Consider the following 25,568-nt stretch of genomic DNA (forward strand, 5'->3'; position numbering starts at 1 on the left):
CAGAAAACACAGCCAGTCTGTTCCAGCCTCTGTCCTCATTTTCTTCCTCCTTCCCTTTGCTCTGGTTCCTTGTCCTGCAGTGATGGGCTTAGGACTATGGGATGTCCGTTCTGGGCTTCCTGGCTTGCTCACATTCTCACTTGTGCTTTGAGTGCCTTTTCTGAGCTGCCTTGGGCTTTCCACCCACACCATCTCCTCCCTGCTCCTACCTGGCAGTGAGGGTCAGAGCTTCAGTCAGTGAGTCATCCAAACCTGAACGTGGAAAGCACCTGGGACACCACTTGTATTTGGCTACTTTTAGCTTTCTTAAAAGACAGCTTTGGTCATTTTTACCCAGTCCTGTGTACACTTCTGCCAAATACAGAGAGAAAATACCCAAAGAAAGATGCCTTCACACAGGGGTAGAGGAGGATGGAGAGAAGCTGGGCGGCTTAGGCTGTCATCTTGTTAACAGAAAGAAAAGCAAGTGTAAGGTTGTCCGTGCTAGTTTGACCCCACCTTTTTAACCTTGATTGTCTTTGAAAAATGAACAGAAGTATTTTCAGTTCTGTTTTCTTGATCATCTTGGTGGCCAAGGTCCCAGTCTCCTCATCAGACTATTCTCACTGCTCATTCTTCTCTTGCCCCAATGCCCTTCTTCATTTCTTGACTGTTCTGGAGAGTAAATACTGGCCAATTTTTTGTTTTTGTTTTTTTGGGATTTTTTTTTTTTGAGACAGGGTCTTGCTCTGTCACCCATGCACCCCAGCTAGAGTACAGTGGGGTGATCACAGCTCATTGCAGCCTTGAACTCTTCGCTGAGTTCAAACGATCCTCCTGCCTCAGCCCCCCAAGTAGCTGGGACTACAAGTGCACACCACCATGCCTAGCTAATGTTTTTTTTGTCTTTTTTTTTTTGGAGACAGAGTTTCACTCTTGTTACCCAGGCTGGAGTGCAATAGCGCGATCTCGGCTCACTGCAACCTCCACCTCCTGGGTTCAGGCAATTCTCCTGCCTCAGCCTCCTGAGTAGCTGGGATTACAGGCACGCGCCACCATGCCCAGCTAACTTTTTGTATTTTTAGTAGAGACAGGGTTTCACCATGTTGACCAGGACGGTCTCGATCTCTTGACCTCGTGATCCACCCGCCTCGGCCTCCTAAAGTGCTGGGATTACAGGCGTGAGCCACCGCGCCCGGCTCTAGCTAATTTTTTAAATTTTTTGTAGAGACAGGGTCTCACTATGTTGCCTTGAAATCCTGGGCTCAAGCAATTCATCTCCCTTGGCCTCCCAAAATGCTGGGATTATAGACATGAGCCACTCTGCCTAGCTGGCTGATGATTTAAATACTCATGGTGGGGCTCACGGAATGCTGTAGGTCCTGAGTGTGTAGATAACTCCCTGTGGTTACAGGTGCTTTTACAAATACCCCTCCTAAAGCAGTCATTCGTGGCAGCTATGAAATAAAGAAAATCATTTGCTGCTTGCCATATAGATGACTGGCCAACAAGTGTTTTGGAAACCTGTGTTATTATAAAATGCTAAAAGGGCCCATGTTTTCCTGCATCCTTGCGATCCAGAGAGCCCACTGCTATTAAAAAGTCAGACTTAACACAGTGAAATGTGAGCTTTTAATGACTCGTGTGAGTTGTCCTGTCATTTTGGGAACCTTCATAATTTGATGCAATACTTTGGCATCGTGGATTGTTTTCTGAATTTAGCAGTAATAGGGACCTTCGCATGGGGACGTTAGCCTGGCAGTCCTAAACAACTGTAAAGGTGACACACTCACTAATGTGGAAATTACAGAGTAAACCATGAGCGAAGCTGATCATTTTCTTTGAAATTAAGATTCCTGTCATAGTAGCTGCTTGTTTTCCTCTTCTCAATCTGGCCAGACTCAGAGAAGCAGCAGTGTTGCCTTTTGACAATAAAATGTTAAAAGTACTTTTATTTTCACTTGAAATTATTAGATACTGCGCTCAGTTTTAAATGAAAAACAAGAAGTAATTTTTTTCATTTTATTTTATTTTTGAGACAGAGTCTCTCTGTCACCCAGGCTAGAGTGCAGTGGCACAATCTCCACTCACTACATATCTGCCTCCCAGGCTCAAGCGATCCTTGCATCTCAGCTCCCAAGTAGCTGGGATTACAGGTGTGTACCATCATGCCTCGCTAATGTTTGTTTGTTTTTTTGTTTTTTTTTTGAGACGGAGTTTTGCTTTTGTTACCCAGACTGGAGTGCAATGGCGCGATCTCGGCTCACCGCAACCTCTGCCTCCTGGGTTCAGGCAATTCTCCTGCCTCAGCCTCCTGAGTAGCTGGGATTACAGGCACGCGCCACCATGCCCAGCTAATTTTTTGTATTTTTAGTAGAGACGGGGTTTCACCATGTTGACCAGGATGGTCTCGATCTCTTGACCTCGTGATCCACCCACCTCGGCCTCCCAAAGTGCTGGGATTACAGGCGTGAGCCACCATGCATGACGGCAAGAAGTAATTTGGAAGGTGCACCATAAACACTGTAAATACAACTATTCATACTTTTTTTAAAATGTGAATGTCTTAAAAATAAATTTAGCAGAAAACACCTACAGAATGATATGAGGAGACTCTGAAAGCAATCAGTGGGTTCTCCATTTCTGTTTAGGGCGCCTTGTGTAGCTCCTCAGAAGCATACAGTCTGGGTTTCTGGGTTTCGTGATTCTGCCCTCTGTGGTCTTTGATTGTTGCAAGCATATTTTTTGTTAAAAGCTCCCAAGGAGATTTGTAAGCATAGTCTAAAAGGGCCTTTCAGCTCGGGAGGGAATCAATGTCCCCTGTCTCTGATTATTACTCCTGATGTGAAATTGTGGCCATGCTGTCATGGGAGCAGTGCCAGGTCCACACCTTCAGGCTCTGTACGAATGTCGCCCCCTGGAGTCATGTGACACAGCAGTGCCTGTCAAGGCTAGTCCTTCCTTCCCCTGGGAAAACATATGGCCCCTTCTGACTGGTCTCCAGGTGCCAGGCCCTTGCTGTGCATTTGCAGGGGGGTGCATGGCCTTGGGCACCTGCACTAGTTCAGACTTCTATCGACATTAAACGAACACCGGAGGCCCCTGTGATCTGTGTTTCCAGGGAGCTGTGTTTAATTGTGGCAATCCCAAGGTTATGAGACAAAAGTACTGGGCCCCAGCTCTGGAGTCATGTTGGTTAACACATAAAACCTTTTACCCTGTAACATTAGCACTGGGACCTTGGACTCTTAACAACTTGGGAGAAAGGGAGGAATTCAGTGATATGCAAAGGATGCACCACTGACTTCCATCTCCTGAAGGCTCCTGATCCCTTCCCTGTTCCTCTCTCTTCCTCTCCTCACCCGTTTTCCCTTGTGCTTTCTTTCTCCCTCACATGCATCCACAAAAACTTAGGACAAGTTGCAGAGGAGCCTGGATTGCATTTTGAAACATGATGTTTATAGCACAGAGGAATCCAAGTAAAAGGATAGGATAGGCAGACTGAAGCAGGAGGGGACTGTGCCTCTCACAGTGGCTCACCTATCTGTGCGTTCGGGATGGATCTAGGGGCGAGGCAGGGCTGTCAGTGTGTCCTCTTCACATGCACATCTGTTGAGTGGAGCACGTGATGTAATGCAGACATAGTTATGTATTGGTCACTCATTTGCAACCACGCTTGGAGTCGGGGGAACAAAGAACCTTTAGTGTAATGAGAAGACCTCCTGACTCTTGCCAGCTAGGATCACAGTGACCTTGAGCAGAGGTCACTGCAGGATGTCTCGGCAAGTCAGACAGGAGTTGTCCTAGGAAGTCAGAACTCACTGCTGCCATTCTCCTGTGGGAGGGACACAGCCACCAAGGCCAGGAAGGGGGACTGGCCACCCTGGCCGGGGGGTTCTCCCTGACTTCTCTTCATGGGCCCCCCAAAGATACCCAGGAGTTCCCCATTGGATTTCGTAACATCCATATTACGGTGTCCTTGCCACACTAGAACTTGTTAGAGGTCGTCCTTCTCTTCGTGATGGAATATAGGTGTTTTCTTGCTGTGCTCTAAAATCTCTTTATTCACTTTTATTTTTTCTTGTCATTATTTAATATTTTAATATACCATTATTTTACTTTAAATGTATATACTTCAGTTTCATTTCTTTTAGTATTTTGATGACAAAAATTTACATTCCATTCCACTTAGGAAAAGGGAGAATGATCATTTTAGTCATTGATGTTCTCTTTTTTTTTTTTTTTAAATGTGTTTTGTTAATTTTCTTAAAAGGAATGGGTGGAGGAGGGGGGAACAACCGCCAGTGATCCCAGAGAATGAACAAAAGCGATTTTTCTTTTCCATTGCAGTAGAAAGCCAGATAAATATATATTTTTTTTCCTGCTTCAGGTCAGAAACCCTTCCCTTGTCAAAAATGCGATGCCTTCTTTTCTACCAAATCTAACTGTGAACGCCACCAGTTGCGCAAACACGGAGTTACCACCTGTTCCCTGAGAAGAAACGGGCTTATCCCCCAGTCAAAAGAGAGTGATGTTGGATCCCATGATAGCACAGGTAGTGCCGCCAGGTGAACGAGAACCCAGAGAGAGGGAGAGAGAGGAGTTCAGTTAAGAGTTGTAGCAAACTCTGGTCCAAGCTGTGGGGCTGCTTGTTCACATCTCTGTAGGATTCAGCCCGCAGCCTATTAATAGAAAGGTGGGCCCTACTGACTATTGGGAGGGAGTGTGACTTCTGGGTCAGATCACCTAGACATACAGCAGGAAATAGTGACAGTGCCCCTCGGTGACTCTCAGGGCTGCTAGGGAAGATCTGTCACCCTCCTGGCAGAAGAGGCCTTTGTTCTCGATGTTGGGAGGTGGGATATACGGGAAGGCCTACAACTTCAGCCCTGGGTATGAACTCATCTAAAGGGGATGTGAAACCTTAAAGGTTAGGGGATCCCTAGCCTCTTCAGCTTCCTTGGGAGCAGGCCTGGGCTTTCTGGGATGTCAGGGTACCGGAGGAACCTAGGGGTGCTGAGCCCTTGATTGGGAGGGGCACAGAGGGATGTGGTGTTCTTCTTTTCAATAACTCTCTTCCTGGTATAAAACTGTGTCCTTGTTTGAAAAAGCACTGTGCATGTCCTTTCTTTAATCACATCTCTGCTTGACCTGAATCCGGGTATTATTCTCCTGTGCTGATGTGTGCTTCCTCCCTGCAGCACCCAAAGAGCAATTAACGGCTGCCTGATACGTCTTCTGCCACCTTTTTTCCCTTACAGTTTCTGAATTTACTCATGTCCTCTATTAGTACACTCCATCTGCTTGGACTGCTGGGGTTCTCCATCCTCACCCCCAAGAGCAAACAAAAACCAGCCTGCTGCAGGCCACTTAGACACCCCGCCAGTTGGCACTGGTTAGTAACAGGGACAGCATCTTGGTGCTCGGTCCAGTTCTGCAGGTCTTGAAAATCTGACACTACCTCATGGCTGCAAAGAGATCACCCAGCTGTTTTTCAAGGGTTGTAATTGCATCCTGTGACTTCTGTTCCTCAGACTAGAGTGGAGATGGGATACCCTATAGTTGGGAGGCACACCTGCCTCAGGAGTCAGTGTGGACAGAGGGTTGGGCATTAATCTCAGCCCCCTTGTTTTTACCTTAGTAACAGGGGTTCGGGCTGCCTCTGAAGTGGAGAGGCCAACCTTTGCCCCTCCCTGCGCCTCCCACTGAGCCCTGGTGAAACCAACTGTGAGTGCTCTTGACTGCTTGGCTGCCAGTCTAGATCAGACCCTCTAAAGGTACAAAAGTGTAAGCTGGTTTGCTTACTGCTTCCCCAGCTTCCACTTCCACATAGCTCACCAGGATCTTTGAGTGAAGAAAGACGTGGGTGTGCACGGAATCTTCCCCTAACTTGGACCCCTGTGAGCCAAAGATGGCCTGCAGTGCAGCCCCCAGGAAGTCACACCAGTGCTGACAGGCACGCGTTTGCTTCAGACCAGTCTGTTAATGTTCAACCATCGGCCACCACATTACCTGTTAGTCTGGAACATTTTCTTTGAGTCTGGTTTAGAAAACGGCCTTGTGATCTTCCCATAGTGGTCCCACGGTAGGGAAAGCAGCTGGTAACTGAAGGAGTTTAGAGGGAGCCCTTGGGTTTCCATGTTTACAAATCAGGCTTAGTAACTCCTTGCTGGATGCATTTTGCATTCAGCTTCTTTATCATAAGGGAAGAACAAAGGCTGGGGCTCCTGCTGACATGTGCAGACACAAAGCTGAGTCGGAATGTATGGTCTTAGCTTCGGTTCAGCACCAAGTATATTTATAAGTTTGCAGTCATAAGTTTTGTTTTCCAAATCTCAGCAAGGCTTTTTCCCACCTCCACCCCACCCCGGAAGTTACATAGTTTTTCTTGAAGGGACGAAGCCTCTAGAAAAAGAAAAGTCAGTGAAAGTTGTAATGTGAAACCAGCAAAGAGAAAATGTTTGATTTAGTTGTGGTCACAGTCCATGGTTAGAAACGGGACTGAGATCTAAGTGGGAGAGAAGAAAGGTCAGGGAGGCAGAATTTAGTGATTTCAAGGAGGATTTGAAAAACCAGGTGAGCTTGATGGGCATGGGGTGAAGGCTTCAAAAAAGTAAGGCTTTGAAAGACCACTTAAAAAAAAAAAAAAGGAAATGACCAAGGAAGTCCTTGAGGGGTTTTCTAGGCTTATATGCCTAGGTGGCATTTTTCTTAAAATTTCTAAACATGTTTTATAACGTAGGTCTGACTTTTTTTTTTTTTTTTTTTTTTGAGATGGTGGCACAATCTCAGCTCACTGCAACCTCCACCTCCTGGGTTCAAGCGATTCTCCTGCCTCAGGGACTACAGGCACGTGCCACCACACCCAGCTAATTTTTTTGTGTTTTTAGTAGAGACGGGGTTTCACCTTGTTAGCCAGGATGGTCTCGAGCTCTTGACCTTGTGATTCGCTCGCCTCGGCTCCCAAAGTGCTGGGATTACATCGCACCCGGCCCATGGTCTGACTTTTTTCAGTCACATAAGGTCTTTCATGAAAGAAAGACCTTATGTTCTCCAGATATTCCCCCAAAAGAATGCTAAAAATGCCACATTGGGGGCAGTTTTCCCTTAAAGATCTATTTTGAATATTCAAATTTCAACTGAAATTCTTCATTCTCTGTCCTGGACAGAGAGGCACCCTGGCCCCTTCGGCCCTTGAGGATGATATGCCCTTGGTCCTTCCTCCAGTGATGCCTCATCTTTGCGTTCGTAGGCACCTACATAGGGCTGTTTTTAATCCATATAAACATGAAAGTGTTTAAACTCTCCCTTAATGGTGGCCACCTTTACCAGCCCAGAAGTCCCATGTACCAGCATGGACTGCACCTCAGGAAACCCTCTCAGTCCTCAAATGCTTTGGATAGAGTGCAGACACAGTGGCTTCCCCACAGAGGCACCCCTGCCGGGTCAGATAATTACTTAGGTTGGTAGTCTGTCCCATCGGTTGAGGCACATGTGATTTTTAGGAAGCACTAGATCTTTAATTGTTGAGCTGACTAGGGATGCCTCCACTGTCCTGTAGGAGGAGCTGCAGGTTTATTATCTACCAGGATTCCTTCTGCTTCCTCTAGCTGTTTTCTCAGTTGTTGAACAACACAAACTGAGGGACTGATAGGGAGAGGAGAAAACTGCATATTTTTAAGGTAGCATTGCTTATAAAAAGTCATCAGCTCAGCTACCTGCATTTGGGAGGCTGGGTGTTGAGAGTGGGGATTATAAAGCACCTGGCCTTAATAGGTTGGCTATTCATGATATGTGAAGAGGTGAAGTTTTTTGTTCATGAGAATCACTGATAAAAATCAACAGTCATTGCGTAGAATGTGAAGGGCACTGCCTACCCTGCTAAAACACTCCCCCTAGTGGGGGGTTGGTAGAATACAACCAAGCCCCGTGCCAAAGGGAGTTGGCTTTTCATTGTACTCCAGGTGATGTCTCTCCATTATCCATGCAAAGGAAGGGCCCAAGAGCAGGAACAATTTAATCTTAGTATATTTATTTGGGTTTGGTTTCAAATTTTATTTTAATTTTTTACAAGGTTTATCATCTTAAGTATGTTCTATGCAGTTAAAATAATGCATGTTATTTGCTGAAAGAAAAAAAATTAATGGAAGTAGTCTAGGATATACTGGGACAAAGAGGAAGTAACCAGAGATTAAACCTTCTTTTAAAAATTACCGGCTGGGTGCGGTGGCTCATGTCTGTAATCCGAGAACTTTGGGAGGCCAGGCGGGTGGATCACCTAAGGTCAGGAGTTTGAGACCAGCCTGGCCAACATGGTGAAACCCTGGTCCACTAAAAATACAAAAGTTAGCCGGGCCTGGTGGCTCACCCCTGTAATCCCAGCTGCTTGGGAGGCTAAGGCAGGAAAATTGCTTGAACCAGGGAGGCGGAGGTTATAGTGAGCCAAGATCTCACCACTGTTCTCCAGCCTGGGTGAGAGAGCAATACTCCATCCCAAAAAAAAATTTTTTTTTGCCTAAAAAGTCCAGGCATGGTTGCTAATGCCTGTAACCTCAGCACTTTGGGAGGCCAAGGCAGGAGGATCCCTTGAGCCCAGGAGTTTGAGACTAGCCTAGGCCAATATAGGGAGACCCTGACTCTAGGGAGGGAAATTACCCACAATGCCAACAAACAAATTGAGCATTTTGTATTTATATTCTAGAGTTTATACCAATATCCATTCTATAGATGCTCTCTGTTGAAATGATTCAAGAAAATGAACGTCTGGTTTTTCCTTGGAATGTGACCCAGACATTGGTGTGCATATCTCAGGACTCATATATTTAAGGTTTTGGATAATTTTCCAAAATCATTTCTTCTTATTTTTTTTCTTTTTGAGACGGAGTTTTGCTCTTGTTACCCAGGCTGGAGTGCAATGGCGCGATCTCGGCTCACCGCAACCTCCACCTCCTGGGTTCAGGCAATTCTCCTGCCTCAGCCTCCTGAGTAGCTGGGATTACAGGCACATGCCACCATGCCCAGCTAATTTTTATATTTTTAGTAGAGACGGGGTTTCACCATGTTGACCAGGATGGTCTTGATCTCTTGACCTCGTGATCCACCTGCCTCGGCCTCCCAAAGTGCTGGGATTACAGGCATGAGCTACCACACCCGGCCCGGAAAATCATTTCTTCTTTAAAATTTTATATTCATGGCCAGGCGCGGCGGCTCATGCCTATAACACTAGCACTTTGGGAGGCCGAAACAGGTGGATCACCTAGGTCAGCAGTTCGAGACCAGCCTGGCTAAAATGGTGAAACCCCATCTGTACTAAAAATACAAAAAATAGTCGGGCATGGTGGCAGGTGCCTATAATCCCAGCTACTCGGGAGGCTGAGGCAGGAGAATCACTTGAACCCTGGTGGGTGGAGGTTGCAGTGAGCCAAGATCACACCATTGCATTCCAGCCTGGACAAAAGAGCAAAACTCTGTCAAAAAAATAATAATAATAATTAATGTCGTAACTATTTCCTTCCGAAATCTCTTTGAGATACCCAAACAGTGGCTGCCAAAAAGTGCAGACAGTGTAAAACTAATGAGGTGAAATGAAGTAAGTGGAAGCGATACGCAGATGGCTGTGGGTAAGCCTAAAACCCCAAGCAGGTGTGAACAATAGGTAGTATCTACTCAGACCTCAGGAGGGGACAGGACAGCTCCTTATCCCATCCTCCTGACTGCCTTGATAGCATATAATCGAGCATGTGACATTGAGGAGGAGTGATGGATGCAGGTTGACATTGTAGTTATGCCTGATCACATTAAGTGAGAATCCAGGTTAAGTGGGTGAATCTGCTGGCTCAAGGACTACAAGCACATCTGGCCTATTGAGGGAGGGGCATCTTGTACTTGTGCTACAAAACAATGACTTTCATTCACCTGATTCTCAGAGGAACTTCTGAATCCCTGCAGTAATAAAACAGACAGTGGCCGGGTGCAGTGGCTTACACCTGTAATCCCAGCACTTTGGGAGGCAGAGGTGGGCAGATCACGAGGTCAGGAGTTCGAGACCAGCTTGGTCAACATGATTAAACCTCGTCTCTACTAAAAATACAAAAATTAGCTGAGCATGGTGGGTGGGCGCCTGTAATCCTAGCTACTCGGGAGGCTGAAGTAGGAGAATCACTTGAAACCGGGAGGTGGAGGTTGTAGTGAGCAGGGATCACATCATTGCATGCCAGCCTGGGCAACAAGGCGAAACTCCGTCTTGAAAAATAAATAAATAAATCAGACATAGGATCTGCAGCTAAATAGGTAGGTCCCACCAGCTTCTGATGCACTGTCATAGCACATAATTTTAAGAAGTTATTAAGTCCTATTTCAACCTTAGTAAAGAGAAGGCCTTTTGACACTTTCATGTCATGAATGTTGCAACTGTGTCATCCTTTAAGAGGGTCATTGAAAATTAGTGGGCTAGCCACATACAGTTTTCCTGAGGGGAATGGACAGATAAGAACAAATCAAGAGATAGGAAGTCAGGGTAGGTGAGATGCCTGGTACCCAGAACCCCTCGTGTTCACAGGCATTGACAGTCCGCTCCCCTCCCTGTGTGCTATTGCCAAGCCTGACATCAGGAGTGCCCTTCCTTTGAAAGGTTTCCACCACCCCTGGGAGGCTGACAGCTGGGAAGCCTACAGGCTTGCCTGTGCCCCCTTGGGCCTCTGCAGCCTCCACCTGGAGATGAGCATCAGGCAAGAGTGTATGTGTCATATACACAGAATACAGGCTTGGGGTCGATTCCTGAGTTTCAGAGACCATGCTTTGGAGGATTGGGGGTGGGCCTGTGTATGTTGCATGTTTGTATGATCTCTTTGCACTGGAAAAATAACTTATAACTCAGCTTCCTCAACCTCCCTAGTGCTGCGAGTCTCTGGAATGCATCCCTCTCCTATCTCGTAGCCCCTGTCTGCCCTGCCTGAGTCACTCACACCTTCTGGGGGCGGGGGCAGTGGAAGCCAGGGGCTCAGAGGCACAGCCAGCCCTGCGAACACAACAGGTGATGTGGAGGCTGCTTTTTTTTTTTTTTTTTTTTTGGCCTTTCTTACATCCCCAGAGTCATCTTAGTCCTCCTAGGGGATGTAACAGGTGGTGAGGATTTGGGCTGAAAGAAGTCCTCACTGGTTTGGGTTTCAGGCTGCCAGCGTGGGTCTAGCCCATCCCGGCGGCGCCCCTGGCACAGGCGTACCTGGTGGCGCCCCTCTGAGCCCTCCCCGCTGTGCTTGCCCCGCAGACAGCCAGTCGGATGCAGAGACAGCGGCCGCCGTGGGCGAAGTGCTGGACCTCACCTCGCATGACAGAGAGCAGCCGTCGGAGGGCACCACTGAGCTCCACCATGTCACAGGGGATGCCCCTGCGGAGCAGGCTAAGGTGGAAATGGCCTCGCCTGTGCACCAGGAAGAGCAGGGGCCCAGGGAGAGCCATGAGCCAGAGGAAGCGCATGGCACCGAGGAGAGCACCGGCGACGCCGACGGCACAGAGGAGGATGCGGCCAGCAACCAGAGCCTGGACCTGGACTTCGCCAGCAAGTTCATGGACTTCAAGCTGGCCGAGGGCGAGGGAGAGGCGAGCGCCGGGGGCGCGGCCGCGCAGGAGCAGAAGCTCGCCTGTGACACCTGTGGGAAAAGCTTCAAGTTCCTGGGCACCCTGAGCCGCCACCGGAAAGCGCACGGCCGCCAGGAGCCCAAGGACGAGAAGGGCGATGGAGCCAGCACTGCGGAGGAGGGGCCCCAGCCCGCCCCTGAGCAGGAGGAAAAGCCCCCCGAGACCCCTGCAGGGGTGGTAGAGTCAGCCCCAGGTGCCGAGGAGGCCCCGGCAGAAAAGCCCTCAGAGGAGACTGAGGGCCCCTCCGACGGGGAGGGCGCGGCTGAGAAGAGGTCCTGGGAGAAGAGCGATGATGACAAGAAACCAAAGACAGACATCCCCAAAAGCGTGGCCAGCAAGGCAGACAAGAGGAAGAAGGTCTGCAGCGTGTGCAACAAGCGGTTCTGGTCGCTGCAGGACCTGACCCGGCATATGCGCTCCCACACAGGTAACCAGGGCAGGGCAGGTCCCCAGCCCAACAAGAGGAGGCAAGTGGGGCACGTCCGTCCTAGCAGCTCCCCTAAAATGGTGCCGGAGGCCACCGAGAGAATGTTTGCTTACGTTGCAGGTGTGCCCTTTTAAGTCCGGAGTTTTAAGGAATTGCCCTCTTAGCCCTTGAAGACCGTACAGTCCTCTTACAGCCAGGCAGGAGGTGACTCAAGAGTCCTCGGCTGTTGTGTTTTTGAGAGTGCGCTGTGATCCATCTCTTAGCTCTGCTGAGTCTCTGTCTTCCCACCCATAGAGTGGGGTGATAGCTGCCCTGTTTCATAGAGGTATGTAGGAGAGGGTGCTTGGGCATTTGGGGCCACTTGGCCCTGTGTAGTCCTGTGGCCTTGAAGACAGGCACTGCCCCAGGCTGCTGTGGGGCAGGCACCGTGGGTGATCCATTAGGGTCAGGAGGGCCTTTCTTAGCCATGCAGCCCAGCTGAGGTGACTGGGACAGGACCCTTAGCCACTGCCTTTCACACTGCTCCTAGAGCTCACCCACCACCTACAGGGTGGAGGCTGCAGACCCCAGAGCAGGGGTGGTTACTTTGGCACAAAGACCTGGATACGCTCATAAAGTCAAGAGACACAGCCTTTTTCCTTCCAAAATAACCCCAGTCCCTCCTCTCCGCCGAAGCTTCCCTCCCTGTCACAGCCATAGCCCACAGTGAACACATGTCCCCCAACCCAGCTCAGTCGGCTCTGCCCAGGGTCCTTAGCTCTCAGAAGAGGGTTATTCCTGGGCTCCCAACAAGCCTGGTGGGCCCTACTGCCCTGAGCCTGGCATGTGATCCATCAGGAAAGCCCCTCCTGCACCACATCGCAATGCAGAGGGTACCTGGTGCCTCAGACTTAGGTGCTGCTGTCCATGCATAGCCCTGGGAGGGGTCCCCTCTAGATTCCTTCCCAGGCTCCGGTCGCGGCCAGTCTGCACGTCTCCTGAGGGTTCTGCTTCCAGACTCAGGTTTTCTGGATCAGTATGTAGAGTTGATCCAGAAAAAGCCTAATTCTTGATCCAGAAAAAGCCTGGATTGAGAGAGGAATCAGAAGGAACGTCTCAAACTGAGAGCTTGAACCAGCAAACAGTGCTTGTCTATCCTCAGTTTGCTGGTTCAAGTAAGAGGCCTCTGGCTGAGTAGGAAGGAGTCCTGGCCCCCTGCACACAGCCTGGGAGCCTCGTTCTTCCTGTGCAGAGCAGGGTGTGGTGAGTACTGGTGCCTTCTGGTTAATGGACATATTTTCTTTCTTCCATTGTTTCAGGGGAAAGGCCATACAAATGTCAGACCTGCGAGCGAACCTTCACCTTAAAGCACAGCCTGGTTCGCCACCAGCGGATCCACCAGAAAGCCAGGCATGCCAAACACCATGGGAAGGACAGTGACAAGGATGAGCGGGGTGAGGAGGACAGCGAGAATGAGTCCACCCACAGCGGCAACAACCCCATCTCGGAGAATGAAGCTGATCTGGCTCCCAATGCCAGCAACCACATGGCCGTCACCCGGAACCGGAAGGAGGGCTTGGCCAATGCCACCAAGGACTGCAGCCATAGGGAAGAGAAGGTCACAGCAGGGCGGGCATCCGAGCCTGGCCGGGGTGACCTTAACCCAGAGAGCCCTGCGGCCCTGGGGCAGGACCTGCTGGAGCCCTGCAGCAAGAGGCCCGCCCACCCCATCCTGGCCACAGCTGACGGTGCGTCACAGCTCCTGGGGATGGAGTGACAGCCTCAGTCCCCCTCAGCACAGACAAAAGCCAGCAGAGCAAAGCGTCGCAAGTCTATACTTCATGGGGTTTCCCCGGTGCCCTTCGGCTGTTGGGGATTAAGAGAGAGTGAGTGTGAGAGACAAGCAGGAGCGTGGCCGCACGCTCAGTGCCATAGCCTTACCGCAGCCTGCGTGGGAGGCCCCGCCCCTGCCGATTCCAGTGCCTTCACTACTTACCAGATCCCTCCATATCATCATGGGTGTTATATTTTTCCAAAATGACTTCTTAGGACAAATACTGTAATGAATTGTCTGGAGAGGACGTCTTCATTTGAGCATTAGCGTTATTTTGTATTGGTGTGTGTGAGCTTGTTCTTGTGAATCTGTGATAGCACCGTTTGTTCTGTGAGCTGGAAACAGAAGGAAAAAACATACCCTTGGGTACCCATAGCCAATAACTGGAAGAAAATGATGTGAATTTCATGTAAATGACCAGAGGAGAGATGGATAAGATGATAATTTCTCAAATAGACATTTTCCTTTTTTTCTGTGTGCTTCATGGTGGAGTTGTCATCTGGTCCTTGGTATTACAGGATGTGGTTGATGAAGGTTTCCAATATGGTTTCAAGCCAAAACCGGGAAAGAGTCTAGCTTCAGCCTCCTGTCCGTTTCCACTCTGTCAGCATTAGACATGGTCACTGTTCAAGTTTCAAGACATCCGTTCTTAACTACAGAGAAGAGTTACTCCCTTGGCAACTTAACCTATGGAAAACATGCACGGATAGCATATATTTGATTGTCCCCTTACCCTTTCAGTATATGTATTATTAATATTATTATTATTAGTTCATCAGTTTGCTGGTCTCTGCAGTCAGCAGAATAAAATGGGCAATATTTGTCCTGGGAGACCTGTGGCGCACCCAGGTCCCCGAGTAAACGTGTGCCTGCGGCTGTGATTGGCACCTTCGGGTGGTAGCTCTTCTACTGTACTGAGACAAGCCTTTCTTCTGTCACTGCAGAATTTGGCCATGGGCAGTCTTCCCAAGCATGGCCCAGGAGCAGCTCAGAGAGGGTGGAGTGAGGATGTGTGCATCCAGGGAACGGGCATCAAGAAGCCAGGGTTGTGCCCGGAGCACTGCAGAGATGGCTTTGGAGAAAGCAAAGCAGTGACCCAGTGACCAGGCACGTTACTCATGAGCGAGGTATTCCCAGTCTTCCCGCTAAGCCCAATCCAAGCCTTCCCCAGCTGCGCTACTGTCATTTGCAAAGTGAGGAAATACTACTACTGGTAATAAAACTACACATGCAAGATGTCAGATGAGAAACAGGTTTATATTTACCTTCCTGCGATGTGGGGTTGGTGCTTGAAGATAAATGTGCTGTTTCTAGTTTCTTAAATAGTCCAAACCCCTGGGTGCAAAAAAGCAGGATTCTTTTTACTCGTGAGCATCCTATGCAGGCAGTAGACTTCCCTTACCCTTGCTGCCCGCAGGGAGGAGAATATAGCCCACTGCAACTGAGCTTCTGGTCTCTCAGCCGAGACCTTGGGGCGGGGGGAGCCCAGTCAGCCTGCTGCAGTGCGTGGAGCCTCTTGCCTTCCCCTGGGGAGGCACCCCTGCGCCCTGGCTTCCTTCCCCAGGCCTTTTCTGGCCCCACATGCTCCTCCTTTTCTTAGACTTGTTCTCACAGAAACATGCACGCCCCTTTCTCTCCACCACCTCACCGATTTCTGAAATCCAACCTCCCAGACTTCAAAGGAAGATAGATATTCTTGAGATAATAAAAAGTGATATCTTTGCATATGAAAGGAAAAAAGGTTGCGGTATATATGATTTTTAACTGTATTAGGGATGTATGAACCAGTTTAAAAACAAGGTTTTATTTAATGTAGAGATGAATGCAAATCAGAACCAGTGATTTCTTGGTCTACTTAGTTAAAACCAGTTCATACATCCCTTAGGCTTTTTTTTTTTATTATTATTACAGTTGTTATTGTTATTTTTGTTATTATTATTTGGGGTTTCTTGTGTTTTTTCTTTGCGACTCTCCACACTAAACTCGCAATATTGTGGGGAGAAGCTGTGACTAAACTCTACGCTGCGGTGAGATGTAGCAGTAATCAGCTCCCAGCGACGTGCGTAGCCGGGGCTGCCGCTCGCAATAATCACTATTGATTTAAAGCTTTACTTAGCCTTATCTGTACCCTCATAGTCAATAAGGTCTTGCCACGTTAGTGAGGTGGAGAAACGTATTTCCTGTTTGTTGTTTTTGCCCTCCCTCCACCCCCCAATATTAAACTGTGAAATTTGTGATTTGTTTAAACTCTGGGTGAATCATAGCTTAGTTTGCATGTCCAGCTAATTTGTTTCTATACATTTTGTTTGATTCTCTTTCTCCTTCTCTCAGGGCTTTTACAAAAAAATATATATATATGGATCTTCTGAAAAGTTTTTTGAGGTGCAAGTTTTTTTTTTTTTTTTTTTTTTTTCTCATTGATTAATGGACATGATGCTGAGATTCAATCACTACATGTAACACCTGGCTGTGAAAACAAAAGAAAACCCAGAGGGCTCTTTTCCAAGCATCGCTGGGGAAGCTACATAAACAGTCGGATGCCAGTTTCGGAAAGATTCACCATACGTTCTGACCCTCTGTTCGTCTCTTTCCTCTCCCCTTTCTTCAGAAGGAAATTGATCCTAGTGATTTCAGCCCATGCATTAAACAGGAAACAATAATTTGTAGAATTCATATTTTTCTAAAGGGAACTTAAAAACTGCTGCTACATGTTATGTACAAAACTGGTTTATGCCACATGAACAGAGAATCACAAGTTTGGTTTTGGTACTTTTTGTTCCTCTTTATATTCAGTTGTATAGAACTTCCAAATTCAGAATGAGAAGAAAGCTGTTCTGTATCAAACCATCTAAGCAATAAATGTTATATTTTAAAAGCAGCAGATTTCTGGTCACGTGGCCGTCCTGTGATTTGCTGTGATCCCATCCCCAAACCCACAGCCCACTTGGGGCAGGTCACGGGTGTGCGGTGCTGTTGGGGGAGTCGCAGGTGCACAGGAAAGCTCTGTCACCCAGGCAGCATTTTTAAAAAGCGCTGGAGGCGGGGGCAGTGGCTCTTGCCTATAATCCCAGCACTTTGGGAGACCGGGACAGGAGAATCACTTGAAACTAGAAGTTCAAGACTAGCCTGGGCAAAATAGTGAGACCCCCCCATCTCTACAAAAACATTTTAAGAACTAGATGGGCATGGTGGCACACGCCTGTAGTCCCAGCTACTTGGGAGGCTGAGGCAGGAGGATCACGAGCTTGGGGTTGCAGTGAGCTATGATTGCGCCTCTGCACTCCAGCCTGGAGGACACAGCAAGACCCTGCTGTACATAAAAGCACTTGGCTGCAGTTGTGAGGGCTGCTTTGAGAGCCTGTGGAAAGTTAGGTGCATGGTCACTGGCAGAACTTCAGAATGGAGACCTCGTGTTGGGTGCACAGGGCCAGCAGGCTGGACCCAACGGGGCACCACAGTGCAGGCCACTCTGTCATTGGCTAAAGCCAGCATTTTTGTTTCCTGTGCAAGAATGCCTAAGAGGTCCACCTTGCCTCTTCCTCTTCCACCAACCCAGCTGTAAGTGATCGAGTCAGCACCAAGTGGAGGGAGAACAAAATCTGTTGGTGTGACCAGATTTTGGTGAGATGGGAGGGGACAGCAACGCCAGGGCTGGGGATGGTGCAGGTCAAAACTCACATTTGAGTAAAACAGCAGTTGGCAGAGCTCCAACTCGTATAACTGGGGAGTAGCTCTCAAAAACCAACTCTGGGCTGGGCACAGGCTCCTGTAATCCCAGCACTTTGGGAGGCCAAGACAGGAGGATCACTTGCAGTCACAAATTTGAGACCAGCTGACCAACATGGTGAAACCCTGTCTCTACTAAAACTACATAAAAAATTTGAAGCCGGGCGCGGTGGCTCACGCCTGTAATCCCAGCACTTTGGGAGGCCGAGGCGGGTGGATCACGAGGTCAAGAGATCGAGACCATCCTGGTCAACATGGTGAAACCCCGTCTCTACTAAAAATACAAAAAATTAGCTGGGCATGGTGGCGCGTGCCTGTAATCCCAGCTACTCGGGAGGCTGAGGCAGGAGAATTGCCTGAACCCAGGAGGCGAAGGTTGCGGTGAGCCGAGATCGCGCCATTGCACTCCAGTCTGGGTAACAAGAGCGAAACTCGTCTCAAAAAAATAATAATAATAATTAAAAATAAATAATTAAAATAAATGAGAACCTCTGACCCACCCAGACCTGCTGAGTCAGAATCCACATTTGAACAAGAGCCACAGTGGATGTGTGCGCACATTACAGTTTGAGAAGCTCCAATCTAGACCCCAAAGCTTAGTTCAGAATAAGGTGGACCCAGCAGCCGGCTGCAGAGGTGGCTGTGGATTCTCCCTGCCGAAGACAGACTCCATCTCAGAAGGAGCGGGCAGAGCCCAGATATGGCTTTAGAGTGTGCTGATCCTGGCCCTCCAGAGGCTCCTTCCACGGTCCCTACTCCAGCCCCAGCACAGTCCCAGCCGCTGCCTAAACCCGAGTGCCCCAAAAGTCTTGTCTGGAGTTTCTGCTTGTTTGCTATCCTCGTTGATTCCAAAGGCTACTTTGAAAGGACCAAGGAGCTAGCGGCCACTGGCCAACAGCACCAGCTGTTTGCTTGCCTGTCCTGGCGCCAAGCCTTGGGCCTGGAGTGCTCAGGCCTCTCCCCTTCATAACCACCTCCCTGAGGAGGCCAGGATCGAGGGAGGATGACTGAGCTTATTTTAAGCTTGTAATTAAAGGTTGCTCTTTAACAACAAGAGTCCCCTCCAATTCTAGGCTGCCGGAGTCAGTGTCCTAAATAAGAAACAAGCGGTCACTTCTTTCCCATTTTACTTTTAGGGGAAGGAAGCCACAGCCCAGTGGGAAGTGACATCCCTGGCCCTTGCTGTTCTCCACCTCAAGCCTCGCCTGGCTGTCAGGGCTGGAATTAATGTCCCCACAGTGGCGTCTGCTTCCCAGGCTGTGGGGCCAGCAAGGGGGGCTCAGCTGCTCCCCAGCCCCGCCTTCCTCCACAGATCTGATATGACTCTTTTATGGGAATTTACGTAAAAGTAACGCCTTGCTCAGTGTGGAAAATTTAGGAGCTGTGGGAAAATACAAAGAAAATTAAGGAAGTCATCTCGCTTCTCAAACACCGTTCTAACTCGGTGAGTGTTGCTGCTTTTGTTGGGCCTCACTTTTCCCTTCCTCATTCTCAGATGCGTTTGTACAGGATTTTGCACACTGTGTTTTCCTGCGGTTTTTGTTACTTGTCTTCAGCCAAGTTCAGTAAGCTGTGAAGAAAAAATCCTTATTCCTTCAGAGCAGGGACGAGCATTGAAATAATCTGCCCAGGTCAGCTGGCTATTGAGTGCTCTTGTTGGGATGAAATTCTCCACCAGAAAAATCCTAAAACAGAAGCCCCCGAGCATGGGTGGTGTGTGTCCTCCACTGAAAGGGGAGTTACTGAAAACTAGGAATGCATGGCCCCTAGGAAACAAGGAACTGATTCAATTTGGCACATATATATTTGGCACACATATTCCCAGGGTCACTGAGTAAATTCCCAACTGTTCCAGTTCTCTTTTGCTGCATAACAAAGAATACCAAAACTTTGGTTCAGGATTCGGTGGGTTGGACAGGGCTCTGCAGGGATGGCTCATCTGTGCTCCATGAGACATTAGCTGGGGCAGAGCCTCCAAGACCATTTTTTCTTATTCATATCAGGTGCCTCTGTGTGGACAACCCACCCACTCACCTACCCACTAAAAGAGAATTCTCTGTGTTGCATGTTAAAATTTGCGTTTCAGGCTGGGTGCAGTGGCTTACACTTGTGATCCCAGCACTTTGGGAGGCCGAGGTAGGTGGATCACCTGAGGTCAGGAGTTCAAGACCAGCCTGGCCAACATGGTGAAACTCCATCTCTACTAAAAATACAAAAATTAGGCAGGCGTGGTGGCAGGCATCAGTAATCCCAGCTACTTGGGAGGCTGAGGCAGGAGAATTGCTTAAACTTGGGAGGCAGAGGTTACTGTGAGCTGAGATGACATCACTGCACTCCAGCCTGAGTGACAAGAGCGAGACTCCATCTCAAAAAAAAATATTGCATTTCAGATCTACTGATTCAGGATCTTAGGAGGGTGGGACCCAGCCATATACATTTTTAGCAGATTCCTAGAGAATTTGCAAAAGCCCAGAAAAGCTTGCAAACCAGGGCTCTCTGTTAAAGACTGTTCCAGATTCCTGCCCCTCAGTTGTACCTCTAGTTGCCTCTCAAGCTAACACCAAGACAAATTGTTTGCAGGGGAGCCTTTGTTTGGTCTGGGGTAACTCTCTGATATCTAGGACATGTACCAGAACCTTCCTTCAAGCCTCCTCTCTGGCCTCTTTCCCTGCTTTTGCAGCCACTCCCCTACCTATATCAGCACAGGTGCTCCCACTCAACTTTGGGAACTACCTACCCCCAGAAGGGAACTTCTAAGAACCTGTGGCTGGGCTCGACATTAGCATCAAATCTAGGAACAGGTGCCTCCACCTGGCTCACCTCCCTGGAGCTTTGGGTCCTTGGTCTCCTGATACACACTTGTTCCTCAGCCAGGGCTGGCTCATAGTGGTGGGATCCATATGGATAAATGAAAATGCGGAGCCCTGCTCTGTCGCCCAGGCTGGAGTGCAATGGCATGATCTCAGCTCACAGCAACCTCTGCCTCCTAGGTTCAAGCAATTCTCATGCCTCAGCCTCCAGAGTAGCTGGGATTACAGGTGTCTGCCACCACACTTGGCTAATTTTCACTTTGTAGTTTTAGTAGAGACAAGGTTGACCATGTTGCTCAGGCTGGTCTTGAACTTCTGGCCTAGTGATCTGCCCATCTTGGTCTCCCAAAGTGCTGGGATTACAGATGTGAGCCACCACACCTGTCCTGGTTTTGTTTTTTTTAAGAGACACGGTCTCACTCAGTTGCCCAGGGTGGAGTGCAGCAACACAATCTCAGCTCACTGCAGCCTCAGTCTCTTAAGCTCAAGTGATACTCCTGCCCCAGCTTCCCAAGTAGCTGGGACCAAGGTGCACACCACCATGCCCGGCTAAATTTTTCTGTATTTTTTGTGGGATGAGGTTTCACCATGTTTGTTGCCCAGGCTGGTCTCAAACTCCTCGGCTCAAGCAATCCTCCCACCTCAGCCTTCCAAGTGTTGGGATTACAGCGTAAGCTGCTGTGCTCTGCCAGTGGGCTCTCCAAGCCCACAGTACCTTAGGCATAGGGATACTTATATGCAGGTGCCCACAGATGCCTGAGGTCTCGCATCCACCCGACCCTCTCTACCTCCACACCCAGGTCTCCACCAGGGACCAAGGGAGCTGCAATCACTAGGCAAGGGCAGGGGGTTGTGTGGCCAAGAACACAAGAAGGGTCTGGGGCTCTCCCTGCTGCGGCGGAATTCCCAGGCCAGCGCATCTGATTGGCCTGGCCTGGGGCAGGGGGTGGGGATTTGGATGTTTCCAGAGAAGGGAAGATCGCGGTTGAAAGCCTCTGCAGCTCCAGAGGGGTCGATCCTCCGACTGGGGAAGGGGAAGGGGAAGGGGGCGTGGGCGCCACAGGGCAGCGCTGAGGCTTGAGTGCTGGAGCAGCTCCCAGGGAGGAAAGTCCCAAGGGCAGCTCTTGTCACCGAAGACAGGCCTTGGGTTTGTCGTGCGGGCCCCACTCCCAGCTCTACCTCAGGTAGAAAAGGGAGGAGGTTGTCGGACCAGCTGGGCCCGGTTTTCTCAGGGGCAGAACGAGCAGCAGTCCTTGCCTTCGGCCTGCGGAGCCCCTCAAGCAGCAGGGAACCACACATTCTCCTGCCCCTGGAAAAAGTTGACCTGCTTCACAGTGAAGCCTGAGAGGTGAGGAGAGGGCGGTGGGGGGATTTGGGTGGGACCTGCAGACGCCTGTCTTCTTCCCAGCACCCACCTAGGAATGAGGACGCTAGGACAGCTGAAGCTGGCACACATCTGATCAGTGTTCCTCAAGCACCTGTTTATCCATGCGCCTCCCTGCCCCACACCTCCAATGGCCTCTAAGGCTTGGGGAATCGCATCCAAACTCCGTTTCCCAAACAGGCCCCAGCCCACACTGACTCCCAGTTGACCACGGCCTCGGATGACCTGCCCGCCGACGGTCACGCTTTGCAGCCTCGCCCTGTGGTGAACACGCCCACAGGCCTCAGCCCTGGTGACCACGTCCACAGAGCATCTATTCAGTCTACGTCTCTCTTTTTTTTTTTTTTTGAAATGGAGTCTTTTTTTTTCTGTTGCCCAGTCTGGGGTGCAATGGCACAATCTCGACTCACTGCAACCTCTGCTTCTTGGGTTCAAGTGATTCTCCTGCCTCAGCCTCCTGAGTAGCTGGTATTACAGGCACCTGCAACCATGCCTGGCTAATTTTTTTGTAGTTTTAGTAGAGACAGGGTTTTACCATGTTGGCCAGGCTGGTCTTGAACTCTTGACCTCAGGTGATCCACCTGCCTTGGCCTCCCAAAGTGCTGGGTGCGAGCCACCACGACCGGCCCAGTCTATGTCTTTTCACAGGCTGTAACAGAGCTCTGACTCTCAGCTGCACAGATTCGGTGTGTTCTGAGCAGTGAGTGGGAACAGCAGGCTTTGGCCTCACACTCAAAGGTCCGTGCAGGGACTGATGTTTTTGCCCAGACCAAGCTGATCTGAAAGCTTCCAGTTAACGACTTCCCGCTGGGCGTAGTTTCAGGTTTGCCCTTCCCAGGTGCTTCTCATGGAGGTGGGAGCGTTCAGATCCCTGGTGATGATGATTGGCTTCTCTGAAGGCCCATTTAATCAGCATCTCTGGAGTGGGGCTACGTGCCACACAGTTTTTAAGGCTCCCAAGAACTTTTTTTTTTTTTTAAACAGAGTTTTGCTTGTCGCCCAGACTGGAGTGCAATGGCGCAATCTTGGCTCACTGCAACCCCCGCCTCTCAGGTTCAAGCAATTCTCCAACCTCAGCCTCCCAAGTAGCTGAGATTACAAGCACCAGCCCCCACGCCCAGCCACATGTTTATCTGAAGATGAACTGGATCATGAGGTAAGGAAGGGCGGCTTAAACTCAGATGGTATCCCTTAAATAGTATGCAAAGCCCTTATCCACAGACAGCCAAGTCTGTAGGAAATACTGCCTGTCATATGATGAACTGTGACTTTCCAAAATCCGTACGGTGCAGCCCCTGTGACCTCAGAATGTGACCATATCTGAGATAAGACCCTTAAAAAGGTAATTCCATTTCAACAAGGCCATTACGGTGGGTCCTAATTCCATCTGTCAGTGTCCTTATAAGAGAAGCTTGGCACACAGACACAGAGGGAAGCCCATGTGAGGACTTGGGTGGGAAAAGACGGTTCAAGCCCAGGAGAGGCTCGGGGACGCCAACCCTGTCAGCCTTCCTCTTGGGCTGCCAGTCCCCAGACTGCAAGGAAATCCGTCTCTACTGTGGAAGTCCCCCCAGACGGAGGGCTTTGTTGCAGCATCCAGCCCTGACTAGGGCACTGCCCTGGTGGCCTTTCTGCATGTCCCTGATATGGCTGATAGGCGGATGACAACGGGGCTTCTTCACTATGGAGTCTCATGAGATGCTGCGGGCACAGCACACAGGACACTCCATCAGCATTAGGGATGGCACAACCAGCACAACGACAACGCTTCTCTTTCTTCTTTTTTCTTTTTTTTGAGACAGTCTCACTCTGTTGCCCACGCTGGAGTGCAGTGGTTCGATCCTGGCTCACTGCAACCTCCACCTCCCAGGTTCAAGAAATTCTCCTGCCTCAGTCTCCCGAGTAGCTGGGACTACAGGTGACCGCCACCACACCTGGCTCATTTTTGTATTTTTCGTAGAGATGGAGGTTTCACCATATTGGCCAGGTTGGTCTCAAACTCCTGACCTCAGGTGATCCTCCTGCCTCAGCTTCCCAAAGTGCTGGGAGTTCAGGTGTGATCCACTGCACCTGGCCAAAAACCCTTCTCTTAATGCTCACAGGAGAACATATGACCCAAGGTCAAAGGTCCAGGGCCTGTGCTGAGCAAGTTATAAGTCAAATCCACAAATCTTCACGGGACTCCAACAATACCACACTGGGTGTGGAAAGTGCTGACTGGTCCTCACTTTTTTTTTTTTTTTTTTTGGAGACCGTCTTTGCTCTGTTGCCCAGACTGAAGTGCAGTGGCACAATCTCGGCTCTCTGCAACCTCCGCCTCCCGGGTTCAAGTGATTCTTGTGCCTCAAGCCTCCCGAGTAGCTGGGATTACAGGCACCCACCATCATGCCCGGCTAATTTTTATATTTTTAGTAGAGATGGGTGTTTTCACCATGGTGGCCAGGCTGGTCTCGAACTTCTGACCTCAACTGATCTGCCTGGCTCAGCCTCCCAAAGTGTTGGGATAACAGGCTTGAGCCACTGCGCTCAGCGTGGGCCTCACATTTCATTACAATGTCTTTATAGAATTTAAAGAAACAAGAAAAGTTATGGGGTTTTTGTTTTGAGAAACTCAGGAAATTCTTCTGTCCTAGAACTAGACAGTGTGTCTTGAGCTCTCTTTGATTGGGAATATTTATTCATTTAAAGGGGGTTTCTCAACTTTGGGTACCTATCTGTAAAATGGATGCTACCAGTTTGTCCAATTTAAATGCAAAAGGCCTATGAAAGAGAGCGTGAGGGCAGAGAGAACAAGGTGGCGCGGTCCCTCTCTCCCACCGCGCCGAGCTGTGTGGCCTTGCGCAGAGGATTGGTATTGTTTTGGCAGTGGTGAGGGGCTGGAGAGAGGAGCTCCTGAGGCTCTTTCCAATTCCCTTGTTCCTCTGATCAAATCATAGGGTTGCTGGATATGGGGGCGATTTGGCTGCAGCATCTGTCACCCCACTGACGGCCAGGGTTGGTTTGGCGGGTCTGGCTGGCTAGGCAGGTGTCCCTTTCCTCCCGCACTGCTCCACGTGTGTCCCTCGGTTGAAGAGGATGGCCGTTCCCGATAGAGGAGGACAGGTCTTTGGTCAAGGGTATATGAGTAGCAGAGGTGCTAGAACCTCCAAACAAGCTCTCAGATGATAGGGTTCCAAGGTCCCACACCCTGGACTCCTCTGTCAAGAACCAGACAATCTTTGGGAACTGTGCCTTTATCAATTTAGTGCCACGCAGCTCCAAGTTCATCCTTCATTACCTGCTTTGAGAAAATGGATCTGGCCCCTTTAGACGTTTCCTTTGTGTGCTGACATGGTGTTAGGTTTGTCAAAGGGAGCAGTGGTAGGAGATGGCCAGAAGGTTTTCCTTCCTGCCCTGTGTGCCCACTTGGCTGACTCCTGCCATGCTCACGGACCCTCCAGCACCAGGCTTCTGCAGTGCATGGTGGTCAGCTGCACCCAGCAGCCAGCAGCTTCAAGCTGTTTGTGGCTGACTTCCTCCAGGAAGGCACTTCCTTTACAGAAAAGCGTAACCCTGGCCCCCAAGAGCAGATATCCAGCAAGTCCCACTGCAGCAGAAACAGTGACTTCTCAGCCCTTTGGCGAGTCTGGGCAGTGCTCTCTCAAATGAGGGCTCAGGGTTGAAGGAGCGGTTGAATGGGAGGCTGTTCCTCATAGTTGTTCTTCCTAGATTATTGATGTTTACTTCTTCTTTTTTTGAGACGGAGTCTGGCTCTGTCACCCAGGCTAGAGTGCAAATAGTGCAATCTCGACT

General features: G+C 49.5%; 1 protein-coding gene across 8 annotated transcripts in view; it reads left to right on the forward strand.

Annotated features, from left to right (window-relative positions):
- RREB1 (ras responsive element binding protein 1) overlaps positions 1 to 16,739 on the forward strand; it is a 152,187-nt gene extending 135,448 nt beyond the window's left edge. For 6 of the 8 annotated variants that reach the window (XM_012440317.2, XM_012440314.2, XM_012440311.2 and 3 more), the window contains 3 exons: positions 4,370 to 4,534; positions 11,246 to 12,043; positions 13,342 to 16,739. In XM_012440317.2, coding sequence (XP_012295740.2) covers positions 4,370 to 4,534; positions 11,246 to 12,043; positions 13,342 to 13,799 — 1,421 coding nt within the window. In that variant the 3' untranslated portion in view covers positions 13,800 to 16,739. The remainder of the gene's footprint in view (positions 1 to 4,369; positions 4,535 to 11,245; positions 12,044 to 13,341) is intronic. The other 2 variants (XR_010337523.1, XM_012440319.2) reach the window with 2 other exon arrangements.
- The last annotated feature ends 8,829 nt before the right edge of the window (positions 16,740 to 25,568 follow it).

Source organism: Aotus nancymaae, unplaced genomic scaffold, assembly GCF_030222135.1.
Source record: "Aotus nancymaae isolate 86718 unplaced genomic scaffold, 86718_ANA_hifiasm-v0.15.2.pri h1tg000051l, whole genome shotgun sequence".
In the NCBI taxonomy this organism is placed as follows: domain Eukaryota; kingdom Metazoa; phylum Chordata; class Mammalia; order Primates; family Aotidae; genus Aotus; species Aotus nancymaae.